This window comes from Pterocles gutturalis, unplaced genomic scaffold, assembly GCF_000699245.1.
Source record: "Pterocles gutturalis isolate BGI_N339 unplaced genomic scaffold, ASM69924v1 scaffold7900, whole genome shotgun sequence".
NCBI classification, from domain to species: Eukaryota; Metazoa; Chordata; class Aves; order Pterocliformes; family Pteroclidae; genus Pterocles; species Pterocles gutturalis.
Window position 1 is genome coordinate 9,116 of NW_010140702.1, and position 21,703 is coordinate 30,818.

General features: G+C 40.2%; 1 protein-coding gene across 1 annotated transcript in view; it reads left to right on the top strand.

Annotated features, from left to right (window-relative positions):
* Nucleotides 1-11,417: 11,417 nt before the first annotated feature.
* Nucleotides 11,418-21,703, top strand: part of LOC104469313 (X-linked interleukin-1 receptor accessory protein-like 2) — a gene marked incomplete at its 3' end in the record, with an annotated part of 26,228 nt that continues 15,942 nt past the window's right edge. The window contains exons 1-2 of the mRNA XM_010083771.1: nt 11,418-11,475; nt 17,793-18,066. Coding sequence (XP_010082073.1) covers nt 11,418-11,475; nt 17,793-18,066 — 332 coding nt within the window. The remainder of the gene's footprint in view (nt 11,476-17,792; nt 18,067-21,703) is intronic.

The window sequence follows — 21,703 nt, forward strand, 5'->3', positions numbered from 1 at the left end:
TGTTTGATAAACATCTAGGCATGCCCTGTGATTTTTAGTCAGCATGCTAAGTGGTGAGTGTGCATAATAATCACACCCAGTGATGACCCAGTGCTGTGTGGATAAATCTTAGCGGCTGTAGAAGTACCAGTTTACCTGCATGCTCAAATTGCAGAATTGAGGCTTTCTGAAAACTCTTGTGCTTTGTAAAAATGCTGGTTAGGAAAGGATGGCCAATTTGTCCCCTTTCTAAACATGGTTCCACTGTCACAGCAAGATATTATTTCTTAATTGACAGAGTTCCCCGAAACCTCCCCTTTTCAGCTTTGTTCAGGTTTCTAAGCTGAGACTAGCAGTAAGAGGTGCAGCTGCTCTGTGTGTTCAAATGACTGCCAGGGTGTGTTTGGTATGAAGGCGCGGAGACCTTGTATGTGTAGAAGTGAACTTCCCCCAAATGTGGTGTTTTGGTTTTTTTTTTTTTTAGCCTACTAGTTTACTAGTATAACAACCGTTTTTAATAAACCAACATGGTGTCAACAAGGCTATTGGCCAGATGGCACATTTAGTCAGGTTTAAAGTGCAGGTATACTCTATGTAAGTAATAATTGACAATAAGTTAGCACAGTAAAAGTAATACATACTCACTTGGCCAAATATTAGAGGTTGGGAGGGCAGTACTATAGTTCATTGCTAATGGCTTGAAAGTACAGAGAAGCAGATGGAAAATGTCGTATTAGCATAGTTGTTTTGCAAGTGTTAGTGTTAACAAAGCTCTTTTGACAAAGTCTGTACTAGATCATTTTTCTAACAAAAGAAAATCAGAGTTCAAACTACATCTTTAATGGCCAAGGGATTGTGTTGGCTTATTGATCTTGCCTCTGCATGGTGAGCAGACTTTGTCTCCTCAAGAAGGCCAACCTAAGAGAGCCTTTACCGTTTGGGGGGGGATGTAAGACCGTAGAGAGCCTGGCCTTGGCAAAGCTGTAAGAAATTATCTTCAGATATGGTTTGTAGGAGGTTGTCTTTCGTTTGCAGGGTGAGATGCTTGGTCTCACCTGACTGTGAAACTTTTGTCAAAACTCAAGAGAGACTTGCTAAGGTTACAGACATAATGAATGGTTGAATGATTCGGCCACCTCCTTCTGAACACCGTCTTTTCCATCCCCAAGGAAATACCATCTCTCTTGTACATCATTCCACTAGGGAATCTTGGTTGTGCACGGCCAGAATATTTTTAGTTGTTGTCTCCCTTCAACAAAAGTGGTGATCCTCCTGCAGGCGGAAAGGAAAGGACAAGATGCTTGTTGGAATTCCCACTGGAATGTTTAAAACAGAGCAAACACTCCTCTGAAGGCTCTTGGGAAGGAAGGCAAACTTTAAATGTCCAAGTTTTGAAGTTTTTACTGGTATACAGAGTGCATATGAACCTAGTTAAACTCTGCAGGTTAAAGCAATGCAAAAACCCAACCTGTAGGAGACACAAGGGGGAAAAAAAAAGGGGGGGGCCAAAAAAAAAAGGAAGAAAACAAAAAAAGCTTGTGGAAGACTGTTAATTGTGAAAGGTTTGGAAGTCAGAGATGATGTGTTAAGCTTTCTTCATTGAGTGTAGGCAGTGGTAATTAAAATCTGGAGGCTGTTAACAACAAGTACAAGACTGCATGCTGTCAAAAGTGGCTGAGCTGCGTACAAACTGGTTTGCTGGAAAACTGGCTTTAAATTGGGATTTCTTGAGCTGTGGTCCAGTCCATAACACATCAGAAAGTGACCCCTGCATTGGCCATGAAAAGACTGAAAAGAAACAGTGTGGTATAAAGTAGAATCAAATAACAGCAAGAGAAACATTTTTAAAATTAAGGCTTGTTTTGTTGTGAAAGTCAATGTGGCAGCAGGGTGAGTAACAGCTCTTTATTGCTTCCTTCAGATCTAGCTTACGTTGTTCTTCAATTTAGGGCTGTTTCAACTGCCAGCTGCTGCCCTCTCTCCACTGGTAATTTTTGGTCCCCTTGGTTTAGATCTAAGCCAGAGCTGGGGTCACAGAAGTGACCGTTCCCATCAGCGCTGCTCTCCTAAGCCATCCCAGTTCTTCTCTGGTGCATCTTGCTGAGGTACAGTGTACTCCGGTCACATTCGCGTGAGGTAGGAAGGGCTGGCTTATGTTGATCTTCAAGGAATTTTGTTGAAAATTACTAGAATATGTAGCTCAGAGAAACAAGTGATGCTAGAGTAGATTTTATTGATTATTTCCCTTACTATGCATTCAGGGATGCAATTCCTGCAGTTCCATTTTTTTTTGGTCATGCCTTAGGGAATACCACAGTTATAAACAAGCACAATGCTCACAATTATTAATTTACTTTGTAATTAAAGAAAAGAAGAACAAAGTACAAAACCAACCTAGTGTACTTCAATTACAATTTCCTTCTCTCCACCAAAAGTTTCTCCCAAAGATTATGTGTTTAAGAGTTGGTTTGCCTCTGGAAGCCCTTCTTTTAATGCATGAAGTCTGAAGCACATCCCTTTCACAATGAGTAGAAATTCCCATCTTAGGGCACCTTGGGCTAGATCTATGTTAGCCCATAATTTAGTGTAGCAAGAACAGATCATTAGAACAAAGGATTTGAGGCAAAAGCGGCCACATCTAAATGGTATGTGGTTTGTGGGGGGTTGCCTCAAACCAGATTGAATGCCTGGGATTGAATGTCTCCCAACCTCATAGCTGCTTTGGAGCTGTCTGAAGACCACCTATTGGATAAGTGACCAAAATTAAGTGAAGGTGGCCAACAGCAGGATGTTGAAGGTAGGGGAGGAGGTCTGTCTGATCTGTAAATCAGCTCACAAATAGGCAGGTGTAACTCTTCGTTCTGTGAAACAGATGGATTGAGTTCTATTCAGTTACTTTAAAGAATCTCTTCAAGGCATCGTCTTGCAGCAGGTGAAATTAACGTGTGTGGATTTTTTTATTAAAAATAAATGCATCTCTTTGCAAATCTATCTTTTGCTTTAACAAACAAAAATGAAGTCCAGCAGTTTAGACATGCCTTCACAAGCATTATCTCCACTCTGCAATGATGTCTTAATGAACTGCATTGCAAAACCAGTGCTCTACTGGGATTGTGGTCCTTGTTGGTTCTGTATGGGGGACCCTTAGATGTTCTGTATTATCTTGGCATACACCGTCTTAGTTTGAGACATATGAATGTGGTGCTTGCTTTATTGAGAGAACTGTAGTTACCTTCCTGGCTTTGCTGTACGTGGGAGGAATTTAATCTTCAGAGTTTGTGAGGAGTTACACGCTGCCTTTTGTCATCAGTGCTACGTCAAGGTCAGTCTGCCCATATGTAGCACTGTGACAGCCCTTTGAGGAGTTTCTAAGCAGCTCTATGGCTTGAGCAGAGAATCTGAGCAGATACCTACCAGGGTGGGAGCTGTTTGAAACTTGTTTGGAGGACCTTGGACTTCATGTGTTCTCGTAGTGGTTCTCAGAGGAGTAACTGGGTTTGGTAAGCTGATGAAATGTAACCAGGCGCACCCTGTGCACGGTCACCGGTGTCCCATATTTGAATGTCATAGGATCGCAATATTATATTCCTGAACCGTACTGATATGATGAGGTATCTTGCAATTGTATACAATTGCGTTTGAATGAAAATACATGAAAACCAGCAGCTTGACAAATTTCCTCCCTATCTAAGGAATTTACAAAGAGTGCATATATACATATATATACACACATACCCTCTCTTGGCAATACCCATTTTTTGTATTTATTGTATAAAAACTGCAAAGCGTTCATAGGAGGAGAATTTTTCCAACAATTAGTTATTTGAACTTAAGACAGAAACATTGTTTAATAAAGAATAAAGGGAAACAGTATCCATTTCCATTTTACAAATGAAGAGTAGATTATAAGCCGCACAGTTGTGTAGGTGTTTAACTCTTATAGGGAATGGATACTTAATTATCTTTGATGGGCCTTAGAAACTGTAATTTCTTTACTACTGTAAACAATTCTCCCAAAACTGTGATTAAAGGCTTAAGGAATGTGTAGTTAACTCGTAAAAATATGTACATAAATTTTGCTGATTCATTGCACTGTAAAGCACAGCCTTATTTATTATTATAAATGAATCTCAAATATAGCTCATGCAAAGTCTAAATGAATGCCATTCTTTTTCATTAGGTAGCTCTTTAAAATCGATAATGTTTTCTTTAAGGGAGAGCTTTTGCTGTTACTAATTTAAATCTCATTAACTTTTGCCTTTTTTTTTCCGAAGGTTCAATTGGAGCTACATTTTTCATTTAGATTTGAAGCTGCAGGCTATGTGTAATTCTATTTAAAAACCCAAGGTGGGCAGGAATAATGTTGGGCTAACGGTAATTTAGAGAACCAAAAATTCAGAGTATTGTGCATGCAGCCTACACTTGTCATTTAGAAGTGAACACTCTTCCCAGCACAAAGTTGGGACATACATGGGCGTTTGAGAAATCCTTTCCTAATCAATGCAGAGTTTGCAAAACCAAATTGAAAGTCACTCTTGCCTGCACCGTGTTCTTTTGATTTATGTACAAGTATGTTCAGTGAAAATTTGTGGATGTTCTTGAGACTCAGGGTTGTAACCCCAGTCCCCTCTCTCCGTGCCTGTGTTTGTGTGTCTCTTGGTTTGGTTCTAGTGGGACGCTGCTGTCATTCCTCCCATTCTTCCAGGGTGTTATCCGTGCTCTGTAGAGTGCCAAGACTATTTTTTGAATATATGCCAATAGAAGCAAAGGGATGCAGGGTCCTTTATGCCTGCTGAGTAGATTAATCTCTTCTAACAGGAGGCTACTACACAGAGTAGTCCAATACGAACTGGGCTATTAGTGATGCTTTTTATTTTCCCAAGTTTGTAGCTCATTAATGAGGTTGTATATGTTTAGTTTTCTCACTGAAAACACACTGATCAGTCCCAGGGAAGAAGAAAAAAAATCCATTTCTCATCATTTTGATGACATACTTTTTAATATTTAGTATTAAACAATAGCAAAAAATTGCATTGTAAAGGTTTATGCAGCCCTGGGCAGTCTGGAGATTGAAAACTTAGCACAGCTTTTCAAAATAGTGGTTGGCTGGAAGGGTTCTGGCACCATATTATTCACTGCACATCAAAATTAACATGTTACAAGCAGTGGTATGTAATTTCAGTTATGTAAAATCAGATGGGTTTTAGAGAGATTAAAATGAGATTTGTAATAGCTTAGGAGAATTCTTAAAATTGACAACTTGACACAACATGATTTCAGATTATGTGAATATGCGGATATTTTTATTTCTGTTTGCAAAGATTCTATTCAAAGTCATCATGATGAAAATATTTACAATGAAGACATAATGTCTTTAATATGCAAATCATTCTAATTGCATTTGATACACTGTCAACCTCACGGTGAAATATCATTTATTTCACAAGTGACACATGAAAAAATACATTTGATACTCTTATTTTAACAGGAAAACAACAGTAAGTGCCTTCATCTTTGAAAAACTTCTCTTTACCAGCAATTCCCTTAACATAGTTCAGTGATGTCTGCATCTCTTTATTTCTGATTCATCCCCCTAGTTCTAGCACACTTTCTCTGTTTTACCCTCCTTCCCCTTTCACAAAGAGGGTGTGCTCTAGAGATGTGCTCCAAGAGTATCGGGACCCGGTGCTGGAGGGTGCAGAGGTGGTGTAGGGCGCACCGACCTCCATGGGAGCTGAATGCCATCAGCGCCTCTAAGGCTGGACCTTGCATCTTATGGAAACAAGACCGATTTGTTGCCATCAAATTCTGCTTCAACTTTGATGTGAGGCCGATTCAAAGTGCTTTTTTGTGTGCCCCAGGAAGACGTGTTATACTGTTGGAGATCTCTCACTTCGCTTCCCTCTGTAGCCCCAGATCCCTGCCCTGAGGCCACGTGCCTCCTGGCTGCTTTTTCCCCTCAGGCTGGGAACAGTTGTTTTCCTTCAGATGTAGAGCTGGACAGATGACAGTTCTGACTGAAAAATCTGTCATCGTGAACTGAAAAAATTATAAAGTCAAAATAAGCATCAACTCACCATACTGTTTGCCAAAATTAATCCTCACCCCCATCCCCAGCTTCCCCACTGAGCACTAATGAACTGAAAAAATGATAAAGTCAAAATAAGCATCCACTCACAATATTGTTTGCCAAAATTAATCCTCAACCCCATCCCCAGCTTCCCCACTGAGCACTATTTGCTGGATTCAACTTGCACTTAGCAGGGGCCGTGAGGGAAGGATGGGGGACTCGGGGGTGGGAGAGACCCAACCCTGAGCTGGGAGCCAGGAGACCTCCCCAAGCCTGCCAAGAGGAGTGAGGACGGCAAGTGGGGATGGGAGTCCCCAGGGGACAGCAAGTGGGGATGGGAGTCCCCAGGGCCCGGAGCAGTTGGAGCTCCTCAGAGTCATTGAGATAACTGCAGCCAGGCTTGGCACTGAGCACCCTCTTTGTGAGGAAGATGGATGGAAGAAGAAGGTATCCAGCTTTGTATTTCTGTCCTGTCTTCCCTAATCACTGTGAGTTGTTTTTGTTTTTTTTTTCCATTTAAGAATTTAAGTACTGATTTCCCATATATTAAAACATGGTCTCCTAAGTGGAAAACATTGATTTTCTTTGGGGTAATCCCTACAGAAGCCAACGCAGGTGTAGCCGCCTCAACGCTTTGTTGTATTAATCATTTTTAAATACTACTAAATACTTGTCCTCAAGCTGTTATGGCAGTCAATTTCCAAGGCTGGGAAAGTAAATGATGGCTGGGGGTTAGGTCAAGACACTGGGAGTGAGCAAGAGCATGATAGGGAATGAGCAGTTAAAACAGTTACTCCAGTTATGTAATTTGTCTGGTTTATCTGTAGCTCAGGTGTGTGGAGCTGCCAGTGGATGCAGTGCTGCAGGATGTTGCAATAGGCAGGATTTAGAGCATGTGTATGTAAATGGTAAAGGTGTACCTGAACAAACGTGCAGCGCTGCGTTACGGAGCCCAGTACTGCATTGCCACTTGCTGCTTTACCTCGAGAGACACGTCTGTAACACAGGTCTAGCTCTCGTAATGGTTCATTTTTCAATCATCCTTCATCTTTCTTTCTTACATGTAATTAAAATAGCTTTCAATAAGGATAACTCTGTTGGTTTATTTTAGATAGAAGCAAAAGTCTTAAGAACAACTTTATTGTTTAAAAATATCTCATTTTGAAGGCACTTCATAATTCATCCGTTACAGACACATTTTAGTTAAATAACCCTCTAACAATTCTATTCGTGATTGTCCTATAAAAGCAAATATTATTTTGATCTGTGACTGTTCATTTTACTGAAATGAAATTCAGTGTGTTCTGCAGTCAGGAGGGTTTCCTATTTAAATAATGCTGCATATGTGCAGCTAATGAATTAAAATGAGAGGAGGAATTACAACCTAGGTTAGAGCGTGGGTCACAACCTTTTCAAATAGAGGTCCACCTGTCATGCAAGTGGAAATGGTAATTGGCTCACTGCATCTGAAATTGTCTGTGCCAGATAGCAGGAGGAATGGCATAGCAATTGTAAAATGGTAAGTATGCCCAGATATCCAAAGGTAAATGTGTAGAGACAAAGCAAATGACCAAAGCTGGTTATTTGTTGCAAGTGAATTCAGATGAATTTGGCTTGTTCATTTCTGTTTGTGAGTGTGTCCTGATTTAAAGTTGTACATTCTCTCTTTTTATTTCTTTTTTTTTTTTTATGTCCTGATTTCAAGTTGTACATTCTCTCTTTTTATTTCTTCTTTTTTTTTTTTTTTTTTTAACATTTCAATGTGTTCATTAAGTAGGTTGCAAATGTCCAAGGCCCAAAGCATTCATTCAACCTGATCTGTTTATGATGGGGAATTAGTTTGGTAGAGCATTTGATAGTCTTCTGATGGAATGACTGTGTCTTTGCAAGCTAGAAAATAAATGACCAATGAGTAGGGTAGGGAGCGTGCACAGCCAGATATGGGCATTTGTGCAACAGACTCCTTTTATGTGTCTGTGAGTTGTGACCAGCAAGGGCTGTGCTGGTGGCAGGACCGAATCTTTGGGGTCAGGTAGGTTGTGAGAGGCCTCTGGAGGCCCAGAGTCTGGGCTCCTGCTCAGAGGCCATGCATGGTTAGCTCTGTGGCCAAGGCAGGTGCATCGGTCAGCCATGAGTTGCCCACGGTAAATGGGGAGTTTGGACTAACAGAAATGTCCCTGCTGGGGTGTCCCAGTGAATAATTGCTTAAACCTTGCACAGACACCGTGTGGCTCATCCACAGGAATAACTGAGTCCTGCTTTCCTCTTGTGATGAGGTGTGATACTATCCCTAGGCTCTTCTGGTCATCTCCTTGCTCTCTTCTGCTGTCGACCAGTCTTCCTCTGCCACAAGTGAAATGTAGCAAGAGCCCTTACAGCAGAGCTGTGTCACTCAGGGATTCCCCTCTGCAGACAGCAGAGGAAATGAATTTGGCCTGGTGTATTCAGCAGGGAGTCTGTCTTCCTAACCTACTCCAAACTCAAGAGGACTGTGTCCTCAAAGCAGATAATCCAACTCAAACTGTCCACATACTTGAAAAACAGATGAAAAATAAATAATCTTGTGCATGAACACTAGTCCTTCTGCCCCACAGGGACCAGAAAGTTAATAGAGTTTCATTCTCTTTAATATTAAATTCTTATTATTCACAGCTCTTTCCTACAATTCCCTCCTGGGATTAACAAGCAGTGGATATAGAGTTTCCTAATTGTGTGATTACTTGAGACTGCAACTGCCTGATCTGGGATGTAGTTTCCATTTACTTTACCTTCAGTAACTTTATTCAAAGGGACTAATGAAAAGAGACTCATCAATTATTGAAATGAATTCAGCTTTGTTCCCAAAGTTTGTGTGGTGCTAAAGACTTGGAAGCAGAAGTGTGTGAAAGTCTCCATGGGTTAATGTGGTTGGTTGAAGAATATTAAAACTGTCTCTGAGAGTGTCCTTAAAGAGCTCATGTATAGTCAACACCACTTAAAATATTAATTGCATATACCTTCAGGTAGAAAGCGTATTTCTCGTGTGTTGCTCCTTACCCAAAATCTTCTTAGGATAAGAATGTTTTCAGTCTCTTTTACTCATTGCTTAAATGAGTCATTATTCTCCCTTTTCTTAGATCCTGATTCTTCTTGTTTTCTTTTTCAATCTAATTTGCCTAAAGGTAGCTTTGTGTACCAAAGAAGTGTTAGAGTTGCTGGGAAAGCTTTCTTTGTGCTTTTCCATCATTCATTGACTTCATTGGGAATCCAAAGAGCTAACAAAAATGACGATATTGATTATGGAAGATGTTAGAAAAAAATATTTTTCCCTGTTCTGGAGCTTAGAAAGTGGAAGTATTTTTATTTACTAGATTTTGTGGGCATTGTGTGAAAAAAATATTTGGGTTCAGATGGGTTTCAGAGCTGGGTGAACAGCTAATTTAGCCTTTACTGAGTTCATACCTGTGTTTGCACTGAGTGGTTGGGTGTGTGAGTTGTTTGTTTCTGTTTAGTATTTAACAGGAAAGTTTTGTTACTTGTGCAGTCCCAGAAGCAGATGTTATGCCATGTAACTCATCTGACCGCTCCAATCTAGAGCAATGTACTTTTTGGTTATAATGATGTTCCCTTGCTTGTGGGATAAAGACAAAAGGGAGGTGTGCTAATTCAGTGATGGTATTTCATGGCTGACTTTGAAGAAATGAAGATTCATTTATAGATCCACAAACAAGAAAGAGGTTCAGTTGTTTGGGTAACATGCTCACTGCAGATCACCCGCTTGCCTTTACTTCTGTGGGAGCGAAGATGGAGGCTGGGCAGAGGCAGGAGCTTTGTTAAATGAACTTTCCCACAACTCATCCAAGTCTGCCTGCCCCGGCGAGGGAGGGGAACCGCAGCGGGAAGGGCAGGGGCCAGGCGGTGCAGGACAGGACAGGCTGGGGCACAGTCCATGAACCTGTGTCTGGCGCTTCACAAAATACACAAAAGCATAAAACCGTGGAGTATGATTTCTTTATTGTTCATATCCTGGCTCTACTGCTGTTGATTTTCAAGGTGCCTTTTACATTGTTTTCTAACATGGTGACAGCCACAGAGAACCAAGGCATTACACTGAATATTTAAAACCAAACCACTTCATAAATTCCAGTTTCTGTAGTGTTTACTTCAACACAGACTCTTTAAAAACCTGCCAGATACTGAAGTGATTAGGAGATCAAGGTCACCAAACACTCCTTTTTAGGGTAAATATGCTGCATTTTAAGCAGTTGCTTTAGTGCCCTCCTCTCCTCTTTCTCTGTGCTCAGCAGAGCCATGCGCTCGAAGCAGAGAGCACGGCTTTGGAAGGGCACTTCAGTTCAGGTCCATCTGTCTCCAGGAACATCAGACTCGGAAGAGGTAGCAAAAAATATGATGAAACCAGATATTTCCTTTCCATCACAGAATGTGTTTCAGAGCTCCCTGTCTCCAGCTATATCTAACCTGCCAGCTGTGATTTGCTCTTCCCTCCATCAGGAAGCATTCCCAGAGATCCCTGTGATACGGTGCCACCTGAAAAGCTGGCTCTGACAAGTGCTTCAGGACGAAATGCCCCTGTCCAGTAACTTCTATTGACACTCCTTTAGCATTTTTGTTCTTCAAGTACAATTTCTAAGTCTCGACCTCATTAATATGCCATCACTCCTGGAAGCTGAGAATTTGTTCGGGGACCGAGCTGTATTTTTCTCTCCCTAGAGAACTTTACAGATTGATGATCTACTAGTATGTTCTTTCTTTTGCATTTTCACTGTAAGACTAAAATGCTTCTGGCTCCGTATGCCTATGTAAGTCAGGACAGAGCAATCCGTTGTTATTTGGACCTCTGGCAGTATATATTTGCAGTTTGTATGACCTCAAAGGAAATTATGAGTGTTCAGCTGGAATATTTGACATTTTGGTTGGGTTGTTTAGCTGTGGCTTGTAAGAAAAAAAGAATGAAGCATGTATAAGTCTTGAAAACCTTTTAGCTCATCATACCGAAATTTAAAGCTTTGATCAACATTTTGAAAAAAATCAGCCAATGTACAAGGATAAGTAAATGTTTTTTTCCTTATTTGTGAGCCAGGTTTGGAGAAATATTTGCATGTTGCTAAATCTAATGGAGTTTTCCTGCACTCATCATTCTTTGATTGAGGAATTTTGGAATATTTGCAGTTTTACGTGCCTTGAAAGTGTCAAACTTTTTTGCCAGTAAGTTTGAATGATCTAAATCTTGCTAGAAAACATTCAGAAAATGGAGATCAGAGTAGAGAAACTACAAAGTCTGTGAGTGATCCTCTTCTTAGATGTGGTGTTTCTACAGCAAAATAGTCTTGGCTGATGATTACTGAATCTAGATGTTACTGTGAGAGAAATGAATTATTTAGGTAAAGTTGTTAACAGGGTAGTAGGAGTAACACGGCAAAATTCACGCAGCTTGAATCATGATAAACTTGGTTTTTTTTTTCCTCAAGATCGAAGGTGCTTTTCTAAGAGGTCTTAATCTCTATCAGATACATTTTTTTGATTTACTATATCCCTCAGGGGACAACTATTCTTTTCTAAAATGCAGTTTAAAATATAAGCATAGTCAGAGTCAAAAGCTAGTGTTCCCTTGACTCAGAGAAGGGTGAAACTTTAACTCATAGAGAAGAAACATCACTGACACTTCACCTGAACTCCCTTCTCCTTTCCTCCCTGCTTGCTATTTGGGATTGACTCCCATGCTGCTGGAGGCCACCTTCCACCCACTTTGGAAGTACCACCAGCGTAGGCTTCTCCTTCTCCCTTGTAAAACTGGGTCACTTGCTCTCCATGTCAGAGATGTCGTCTCAGATGTCTTTTGGTAGAGTGGAATTTTATTAATTGTTCTGAGAGTGTCCTTTGACCATCCAGTTGGGTAGGTCAGCTAAGCTGAGGGAGCTCAACAAGATCTTGCCTTGCTTTGGAGGTGACATTGTGATTTTCAAGAGTGCAGAGGGTGGTCAGTAGACTGGTTTAAAATGTGTTCTCTGACCAGCAAATGTAAGAGGGCAGATTTAGACTAGATATTAGGAAGAAATTTTTTCCTGTGAGGGTGGTGAGGCACTGGCCCGGGTTGCCCAGAGAAGCTGTGGATGCCCCATCCCTGGAGGGGTTCAAGGCCAGGCTGGATGAGGCTTTGGGCAAACTGGACTAGTGGGAGGTGTCCCTGCCTGTGGCAGAGGGCTTGGAACTAGATGATACCTAAGGTCCTTGCCAGCCCAAACCATTCTATGATTCTATGATTTCTGAATATTGGAGTACTTAAAGATTCACAGATGGGGTAGGGAGGAGTGGTTGCTGTCAGTTTTTAGGTGGTTCTGCTCCCTGACTTGGCCCATGGTGTGAGGAGCAGGGGAGGGCTCTGGGAGGAGGCAGAGTGGCAGGGGACCAGGCTCTGGGCTCAGCTGACAGACAGGTCTCGTATGGCAGCGCTGGGCTGTGACGAGATGCTGGCAGGGGTCTGCGTGCACCGTAGCAAAATTAGCATAGCACAGCCAGAAACCAATTATGTATGGTGAGCCTGAGCTAACACCTTGACCCTTTGTGAAGATCAGGTCCAGCTAAAGCTATTAAAGGCATTACTGTGTTTGCTCAAACGTAGGGTGTGTTCCCTTTTCTCCAGAATCAAGATCTGAAAATACCAAATTGCCTAAAATTCACAGGCTGCAACTGATTTCTCCTGTTTAAGAGACTACAAAATTTGCATCCCTTTTTGGATATCCTTAGTGGAGTGCATCTGTCGTTGCTATGTGCCTGCAAACCCCGAGCATGATGGCTATCAGTTCCTGGAGTCTGTTGTTCTATGGCTAATATATAAATAAAAATTTAACTCCTGTATCAGAGGAATGGGTTTTTTTTCTTTGTATTCACAGTCACAAGCATTGCTTGCTTTGTGGAGCAATAAATTTAAGACATTAGCTAGTATATTATTTTTTAATTATTTATTTGTAGATTATTTCAATTTGAAGTGAGATTTTCAGGTAGCAAGGTAGGCAAACATGTTTAACGATGCCATGATGTAAATTGCTGTATAGGTGACAGATCTCTACAAAAATTATTACAGGCAGATTCGCAATGCAAAAAATAATTTATATGACAGCAAGGAGAAAGACAAATTACTCAGAGACTATGTACATGCACTTCTATAATTGCTCATAAATTATTATGGTTCATGTTAAAATGCATCTAGACTCCCTAGACAATTAGATTTATTTAAAATAAGAATAATGGGAAATTACGAGGAAATGCTGGGGAGGGAGATACAGTACACACTTTGGGTGATTGCTAACATAGAATTACAGTAACTTACTGTCAGCCAACTTAATCTACAATTTGCTTAATAATTTTGAAACTTTCATTTTCAGTTCACCATCTCCTCAGGTTGCATTAGCCTGGAAAGATAACTGGAGGGACCCAGGGGGGCCCCACCGTCAGTAACTGCTGCGGTGTTTCTCTGCCTGCAGGGGACACATTGGGGCTCTCTTGCTCTCGTGTACCTGAGCACTTTCGTGATCTATGAAATAGGATTGTATTTAGTCAGCTGGGACAGAAGTTATGCTAACGGGGTGGAGGGACTGACTGACACATAGATGGGCAAACCTCTTTTCCTTAGGAAGCTGGGATAAAAATGGGACAATGTCTTCCGTGTTCTCTCAATACTCCAAATTTTAGAAAGTATTTCAAATAATTGTCTTTATTGAAAGTGTCTAAAATGCACCCACAATGGATGGGATTTAATTTGAACGGGCTCTCAGTCAAGCACTTATTAAGGATCAGCTGATTACTGAGTAGAAGAGAAAAGATGTGTATACATTTATTATATAATAAGTGCCCCTCTCTAATGCCATTATTTTTCTCTTCTTACTACCCTGATTATATTACATATTGAGAGCCAGCCCAATGAAAATGACAGCGAACTTTGTTCTGGATAATGGAGTGCTAAACTCCACCTAAGCAGCTTCAGTCACTTGTAATGACAGCTTGGAGAATACTCCAAACGAATCTAACAATGCTCACGCTCCAGTGACTGACAGCGCGGCAAGAGGAAAAATCCCAGCTTCCATGTGAGCGCAGGGAGCTTGACCTAGATTTTAGCCTCTACAGCTTCATAAGAGGAAACATTCTTGACTGTGTATTTAGCAAGAAAAAAAGAGCAAGGGGAAAAATCCTCTTCTGTTTGATTAGTCTTTCTTCAATAATTAAGATTTAGTCAAGGCACTCAGTGAGACTTCTACCCTCCGCAGATGTCATCAACCCTATAATGAATGGTTCTCCGTTCCCTGTGCGCTCTCCTCTCCGTAATTACCACCTCCTGGCGTGCTGCGGGGAGCGCGGTTGCTGCCGGGGAGCAGCCGGAGCAGGCAGGGGCGATGGGCAGGCAGCCTGCCTGCACCTTCCCCCGAGCTGTGCTCACTGGGTTGGTGTCAGCCTTGCCCCTGGCTGCTGAAATTCTTCCGTTCTAATACAGTTAATGGGAAAAAAGTTTCTAGTGTAAATCTCCTTTTTCTTTCTTTTCTTCTTTTGAGGTGCAGGGGCTGGGCTGGGGTCAGGTCACTGCCCGGTGCCTCCGCTGGAGTGCTGGCAATGGCCACGGTGCTCTGGTCCCAGTCTTGCTGTACACTGGGGGCTGGAGATGGATTTTTGCCACTCCAGTAAACTGGCTGTAAATGACCATTTAAATGTCTCTCATCTATTCCACTGTGCTTTATGTACTCCAGCAGTTGTATTTTTGAAAATAAAATAGAAGTGCACACTAGAAGGGAGAAGACATTTTCAAGTGAAAGTGGAAGATGAGGCAGACTGAATGACTCTGAAGGATGCTTAATGTTTGGTTGAGTTGTGCTTTGACAAGTTGTTTGGAGTGGATATGGGAGAAATTTTTCTGGAAGCAGAGGTATTTTCAGCTTCCAGTGCTGAATTTTCATATTGGGTCAGTACCTAGCTCCATAACTCTTCCTAATTGTGACTCTGCTCTGTGAAATAACTGAAAAACTGGCACCTTTCTGCTTGACCCACAAGCATTGCATGTGTGTCTGAATGTCAGTTTTTCTTTACTGTGGTTTAACTTAGCTGAACCAGCACAGGTTCAAAAGCGTTAGATGGCATGACAGGATTAGATTGGCAGAAGATTGACAGAATTAATTAGAGTGGCTGAATTAGTTTGGATCTAAATTCCAGTTCTGGGCACCCCTATTCATTTCAGCTTACGCCCCTACTTAGACTTTTGTGACTTTGCTAAAGCACAGGAGGAGGGATGCCTTTGACAATACCTCTATGTCCTGGAGAACGGGGATGAGCCATCTGGAGAGCTCAGCATCGCCTTTCATATCCCTTGCTGAGAGAAGGCAGCTGTAAGCTCTGCACTGCTCTTTAATTGTAAACTCACACCAGCCTAAAGAGCAGGGCTTAAAAAAAGCACAGAACTTTTGTGAGGAAGCTCTGCATGGAGGACATTGATACCTACTTGATGTAAAAGCCTTCAAAGCCACCTATATAAAATAGTTTATGATGCCAGAACCAGGTTTTAATGTAAAAATTGATTGGATGGGTTTGTAGGACTGGGAGACTTGGGTTCTTTTTCCAGCTCTGCTGCTGGTTGCCTGTGTCTGTATAACACCATAGCAGAGAGGTGAATGCTGTGTTTCCTGAGGTCCTGGCAAGAGAATGTTTGAGTTACAGTGTGCAGCTTTGGTCATGGCAAAGGATGTTATAAATCTGCAGGGGATGCACTGAGAACAAATACTTCAGTACATGATTTTCATAACGATTATCCAAACTTGCCCTGTTCTGTGTGGCACTCAGCTATGAGAGGGAGAACACAGAGGAAGAAGTGATGCTGCAGCAGTGAAATCAGTAAATTGCTACCAGCCTTTCACTTGATGTCATTCAGAGTAGCCATGAAAAGCAAGCAATGAATTTTAGTTTAAATCAGCAGGATGTTTTCAGCAAAATGAGCACAGAAATTAAAATTAAAGTTAGCTGAAGCTGTGTACCTAACTTCAGGTGAATGTTTTGATTTTGGGGCTTTTTGTTATTGAAGTAAGAAGTCAGTTGGCACAACCAGCCGCAGCGTTTGCGCCTGCCTGGGGTGGGCGGCAGGAGCAGGGAGCCTGATCCGCAACACTCGGGGCAAAGGTATTCTATGATCTCCCTTTGCCTGTCCATACTCTCATGACAGCAGAGACATTAAAAGTATAGTTTTGAGTAATGGGTTTCCCTTCTCTCTTGAGCCCATGTTAGTTTATTATACAAGTAAAGTTTGTTTTACAAGAGGTTACATGGAAGTTTATATATTAGAAATTCATGAAAGTGGTCAGTGTCAACAGGTTTAAAAATATGGTCCAGTTGGATGGTTCATGGGGTCACAGTACAATTAAAGCTGACTTGCTGCAATGGGGAAGTTAAAACCTTCCATTTATCACGGTTAGTTTTGAAGGATTCAAGAGGACCCTGAAAAAAAAATGGTAGATGTAATTTAAAGGCAGTAAAAACCACTAAAAAAAGACTAAATCTGATATTGCACCATGTGTAGAAATTTTGGCTCACTGCATTTGTTTAGGAAGTAAATAAAAAAATCACCTAATGAGTGAATGCTGTTGACGATGTACATGAAATGAAGAGTGTACGAGAATATCTCACACTTAGAGTTTGAGAATCGGTAGTGTAAATGCAGAAGAGGCAACTTGAACCTTACTTGGTTGAATCTGAGGTGGGTACATCAAGGGTAAAGATGTTCCACTTACATGTAGCTGGATATGATCAATACATTCTAAAAACTACACATTTCATCAAGTCTATTAATTTCAGGTAGTGTATTTGCCTATTGATGATCTGCCTTTGCAATCTTTCTCTTTGGTTATGTTCTCGGTTGACTTTCAGGCTTACCATTTTTCCAGCAATAAAAAAGGTTGAATTAAAAGGTCTCTGATATGTGCAGGGGAGTTACCTGTTGATGTGATGCATGTTCTAGGATTATATTGTAACTAAGATGATTTAAAATAATGGGAGAAAAAAATTGTAGGGTGAAGTAATCTTTTACTAACCTGTCTGACGTGTTCATTTTTGAAGTATCAAGAAAACAGTTTCAAAAGTTTTTGCTGAACAGAACATCCAAAAGTTCCCTTTTCATATTTGTACAATTCCTGTATTAAGCTTGATTGCATAGGTAGCAGTTGTAATTGTATCCTGTTGTATATAATACATATCTCCACAGTTTGAGTAGGCTGTAGAAAAAAAAAAAAAAAGCTTTGTAGAACTGCCTTGAAAAGAAAATGATAAATGTCACATCTGTTATTTATTTTTTTTAACTTAATTAGCAGAGGTCAATGGAAAAGTTTTTAAGGATAATATTGGGATCAGATGCCAATGTACATTTTCTTCCAGCAAGGAATTAGAAAATTCAAATACTGGGACAAGTGGTTAAGGTGAAAACACTTGGTTTGTTAAAGAATTGATGTTTTGGGGGTGAAAGTAATGATATTCTAAAGAAATGGAATTGAGCCAGCCCAGTGTGCTCTATTTATTGCCTGCACATTCGTGTTTGTATGTAACTAAAAAAGGTGTCTAAAACCCTCTAGTAGCCAAATAGCTGCTTCGGATTTTTCACATTACTATAAAACAAAGGTTCTTGTCTTGTAATTATTGCATTGCATTTCACAAGCTGCCTTTCACTATCTTGAAAAAAATATCTGTATCTAATATTTCTTTATTATTGTTTTGCTTTCAGTTGATGGTTGCATTGACTGGTCAGTGGATCTCAAGACATACATGGCTTTGGCAGGTGAACCAGTCCGAGTGAAATGTGCCCTTTTCTACAGCTATATCAGAACTAATTATAGCATGGCCCAAAGCACAGGTCTTAGGCTTATGTGGTACAAAAACAAAGGAGATTTAGAAGAACCCATTATATTTTCTGAAGTTAGGATGAGCAAGGATGAAGATTCAATATGGTTTCACTCGGTTGAGGTGCAAGACAGTGGTTTCTACACGTGTGTTCTAAGGTGGGTATTGTGTTAAAGTCTAAGAATGTACAGATTGTCTTGGTTAAAAAAAAAATGTTTAAATTTAGCTCTCAGGATTGAGATATTCTCCCGGTTAATATATGCTCATTATTTTTATTCTCGTAATCATATATGTCACATAATGCTTTGTCTCAAAATTAGTTTCCCTAGTAATTGTAGTTACCTCTTCCAATAGATATAATTAAACATGTGCTTTCACTTAATTACTTTTTTTTAAGTCCAACATCTGCAAATTCTCAATTTGTCATAAACCTTCAGAACTGGATGCTTCTTAAATCATGAAGTGTTTTGGTTAAGTAAAGCTCTTTTTCAAATCCTCTGAGTAATTCAAGAGTTAGATACAGTCTGAATTCTTCTGATGGCGTTAGGCCACAGGGAGTTATGGTTCTGTCTGGTTTTGAAGAAATGTTTATTTTGATATACAGTTATGTTTTGTCATAAATTAAAGCAGACCTTGTTTGGTAAGGCACTGAAATGCATGTCTCAGAAGTATTTTGGAACTGCTGGATGAGCCTTAAATTAAGCATGTGCTGGAGCTTGTGATTTCCATCATGTGGATGTTGATGTCAGCTCTGTGCCTAAAATGAGAAGATAAAGGAGGACTCTTTAAGAATGAATGCATAAATATCCCTTAAATGATACAGTTTTGAATTAAAAGGAGTTTACAGATACTTTATATGATTAAATTTTAAACTATTTAGTTTCAGAGAATGAAGCTTGCTTCATCTTTGTCTGCTGTTCCATACTGAGATTATACACAAGTTTGATTAATTTAATATCAAATATTTGCAGCAAAATAACAGCACTGTTCAGATCCTGGAATTTGCTCTCTCACCATCTCTGCTAAGTCTTGCTGCCTTGTCTCAGCTGCCTCAGACCATTTTGATCCCGAAGAATGCTACTAAAATGAACATTGTGCTGTGGTGTGTGGTGGTTTGTACTGGAGACCAATGTCCAGTTTAAAGACCAGGTGCTTCTGACAAACTCACTGTTCAGTCTCTGTTGCAGCCTTCGGAGTTAATTATTCTTTTATTAGCTACTCTGTTACAGGTTTGGTGTAATGTGAACTCTGTCATTTTGAAGTGTTATGGGAAGGCAGTGATTTATATGTTTCGAGGGAGCTGGACTTTTTTAATAAGTCGCTGTTGTGATAATAAAGTTAATAGTTTAATACTCTGGAAATGTTAATGTGAGTACTGTGTGAACAATCAAGAATTGATCTTAGATCAAATTCTGGGACATACTTTTCTCTGGGAAATTTCAAAACTCTTTGCTCATTTACATGGTAAAGTAGTTTTGGTAACAAATGGGCGAGTTCTTAAATACTTCATGCATTCTCCTCATTGTCAGATAAAAACTGTGTGGCATGCTTCTTGGAAGGCATTACACAGCAATAAGATCTTCCTTGGCAGTTATGTAGTTTTCTTGCTCTGGCTAGAACTTTCTTGTATAATTACAGATTTTTTTGCCTTTTTCAAATTTATGTCAGAATGTAGGATATTGTATACAGTGGTTACACACAGAAGACTATATTTCTTTCTTTACTGAATTTTTTTTTTCAAAAATTTGGTAATGTATCCTTGCTGTTATTGTTTATGAAATCATAGGTGGCTTAAAATAATTGAGGAAATAGCAGTAGTAATTTATTTTAATTTCATTAAAATTGGGCTAGGTGTAATGTTCTGAAATACGATCGCACTTTTGTACTAGATCACCCACACCATTAGCTGTGTAATTTCAGCTTTATTAATCCATTTTTTTTGGAGGAGGATAAGCAGATGTTTGTGGTTGAGTCATTAACCAGGGTCACCTGCTTTGTGAGAATTGTCACAAATGAGAGCAGTAATTCTGGAATATGATTTTATTTTCTAGAAACATTGACAATTTCTGTTACAAATTACTTATTTTATAGACTGAATGGAGACTGGTAGAGAGAACTCAATGCCGTGGAAATGAAGAGGTGACTGGGTCCATCAGTGTGCAACACTGGGTTTAGGGTTGCATGCATAACTGAGTCTTTTGGTTTGTTAGCTGAATAAGAAAAATGGGGAAGGAAAATGCTTTTGATTCAATATCAAATATTTGATTCGAGGTAAGTGTAAAACTTTTGAAGTTTTTCTCAACAGAGAAGTTTTCATTTATGGTCCTCTAAGTGAAAATCAGGAACAATTCAGATCTAAAGTGATGTCTTTCTAGCCACTCACCATGGATGTGGGAAACCCTGAAGGGTGAAAACCCACATTTGCGTGTCCCAGTGGCTGGGGTGTGCTGCATTCAACCACTTCAAGTCTCTTGCCTTGGAACTGTTCTGTCTGACATTTCTACTTGTCTGTGCAAAAGGATGCAAGGGGATGAGATGCTTGGGTGTGGTGCTAAGGCTTAGTGGGGAGAGGAGGTCCCTGTGCCAGAAGAAGTTTGTGGCTTGAAAGCAAGGACACTCTCTTGAGCTGGGAAGATCTCTGATAGAAGGGAATTGAACACTAAGGGTTTTTAGCAAGTCATACATAAATGTCACAGACAATAGTGAGACCTATTCGCTCTCTCCCAACTTGTAGCTTTTTTCCCAGTCAAAACAGTGTGGCAAGTAAGAGAACTGTATGGAGAAGATGGCAGTTGCACATTTCACTGAATTTCCTATTTGTTGAAAAGGTTCTTCACAATTCTGAAAAAAACTCTTTTTCTTTTTTTAAATAAGCTGCATTTTCTGTTTGCTCACGAGTGCTTGTAGGAACAAGGCATGGATATCTTTGAAGCAATCGGAAGGAATTTTTCTGAAGCTGCTTGAAAAGCAAGTGAAGGATAGGCTGATATGACAATGATTAGGAGATGGGTAAAAATTAAATGTGTCAGTGAATTCCTTCTTATACAGAATTGTCACTTCAATAATCATGATGTCTGTTTTGTAAATGAACCCGTAATACTGAATAAAATTAAGGAATATTAGAGCAGCATTAATGAAAGTGATTGCTTCTCTAAGCTGAAGAGGTCTGATAGCATAATTTAAGTATTGCTTCTCCTTTATTAATCAATTAGACATTGTTCCATAGACAGGTGTGGGTGGGTGTGTATAATAGGAGGAAATTATTGTTACATTAAAACTTACTTCTCTCTTCTCGCAATACATTTTGACATTGAGCTGACACTCGGATGCAAACCAAATTGTGGTATTTTTCTCCAGCACTAAGCATGGCTGTAACATACTAAAGGGTCCTGATTCTGCAGGGACTTTTAAAGAGTGCAGCATTGGGCTGTGTTGGCTAATCCATGTGAATTCCATGGATCTGCTTTGCTCTCAGGTGCTTTTTTCTGTGCCAGATCAGGGATATTACTACAGCAAGATCCAGTGATATCCAAAAGGAACGCTGACTAATGGATAGACGTGTGTTTCTTCACAGTTCTCAGACAAATGCTGGGACATTTGTATGACAACTTTCCTGCCCAATATGGAAATGCTGCTTTCTGGAGGTCTCTTTGCAGTACAGGATATACCATTCGTCTTCCAGTGCCTGCCAATGCTGCTTTCAGATAAAGGTGTCAGCATTTCTGTTACAGAGGTTTGGTGTTCTGGGATTTTTGCATCAGCACTCTGAATCGAAGCAGCTTCACTGAGCGGTTC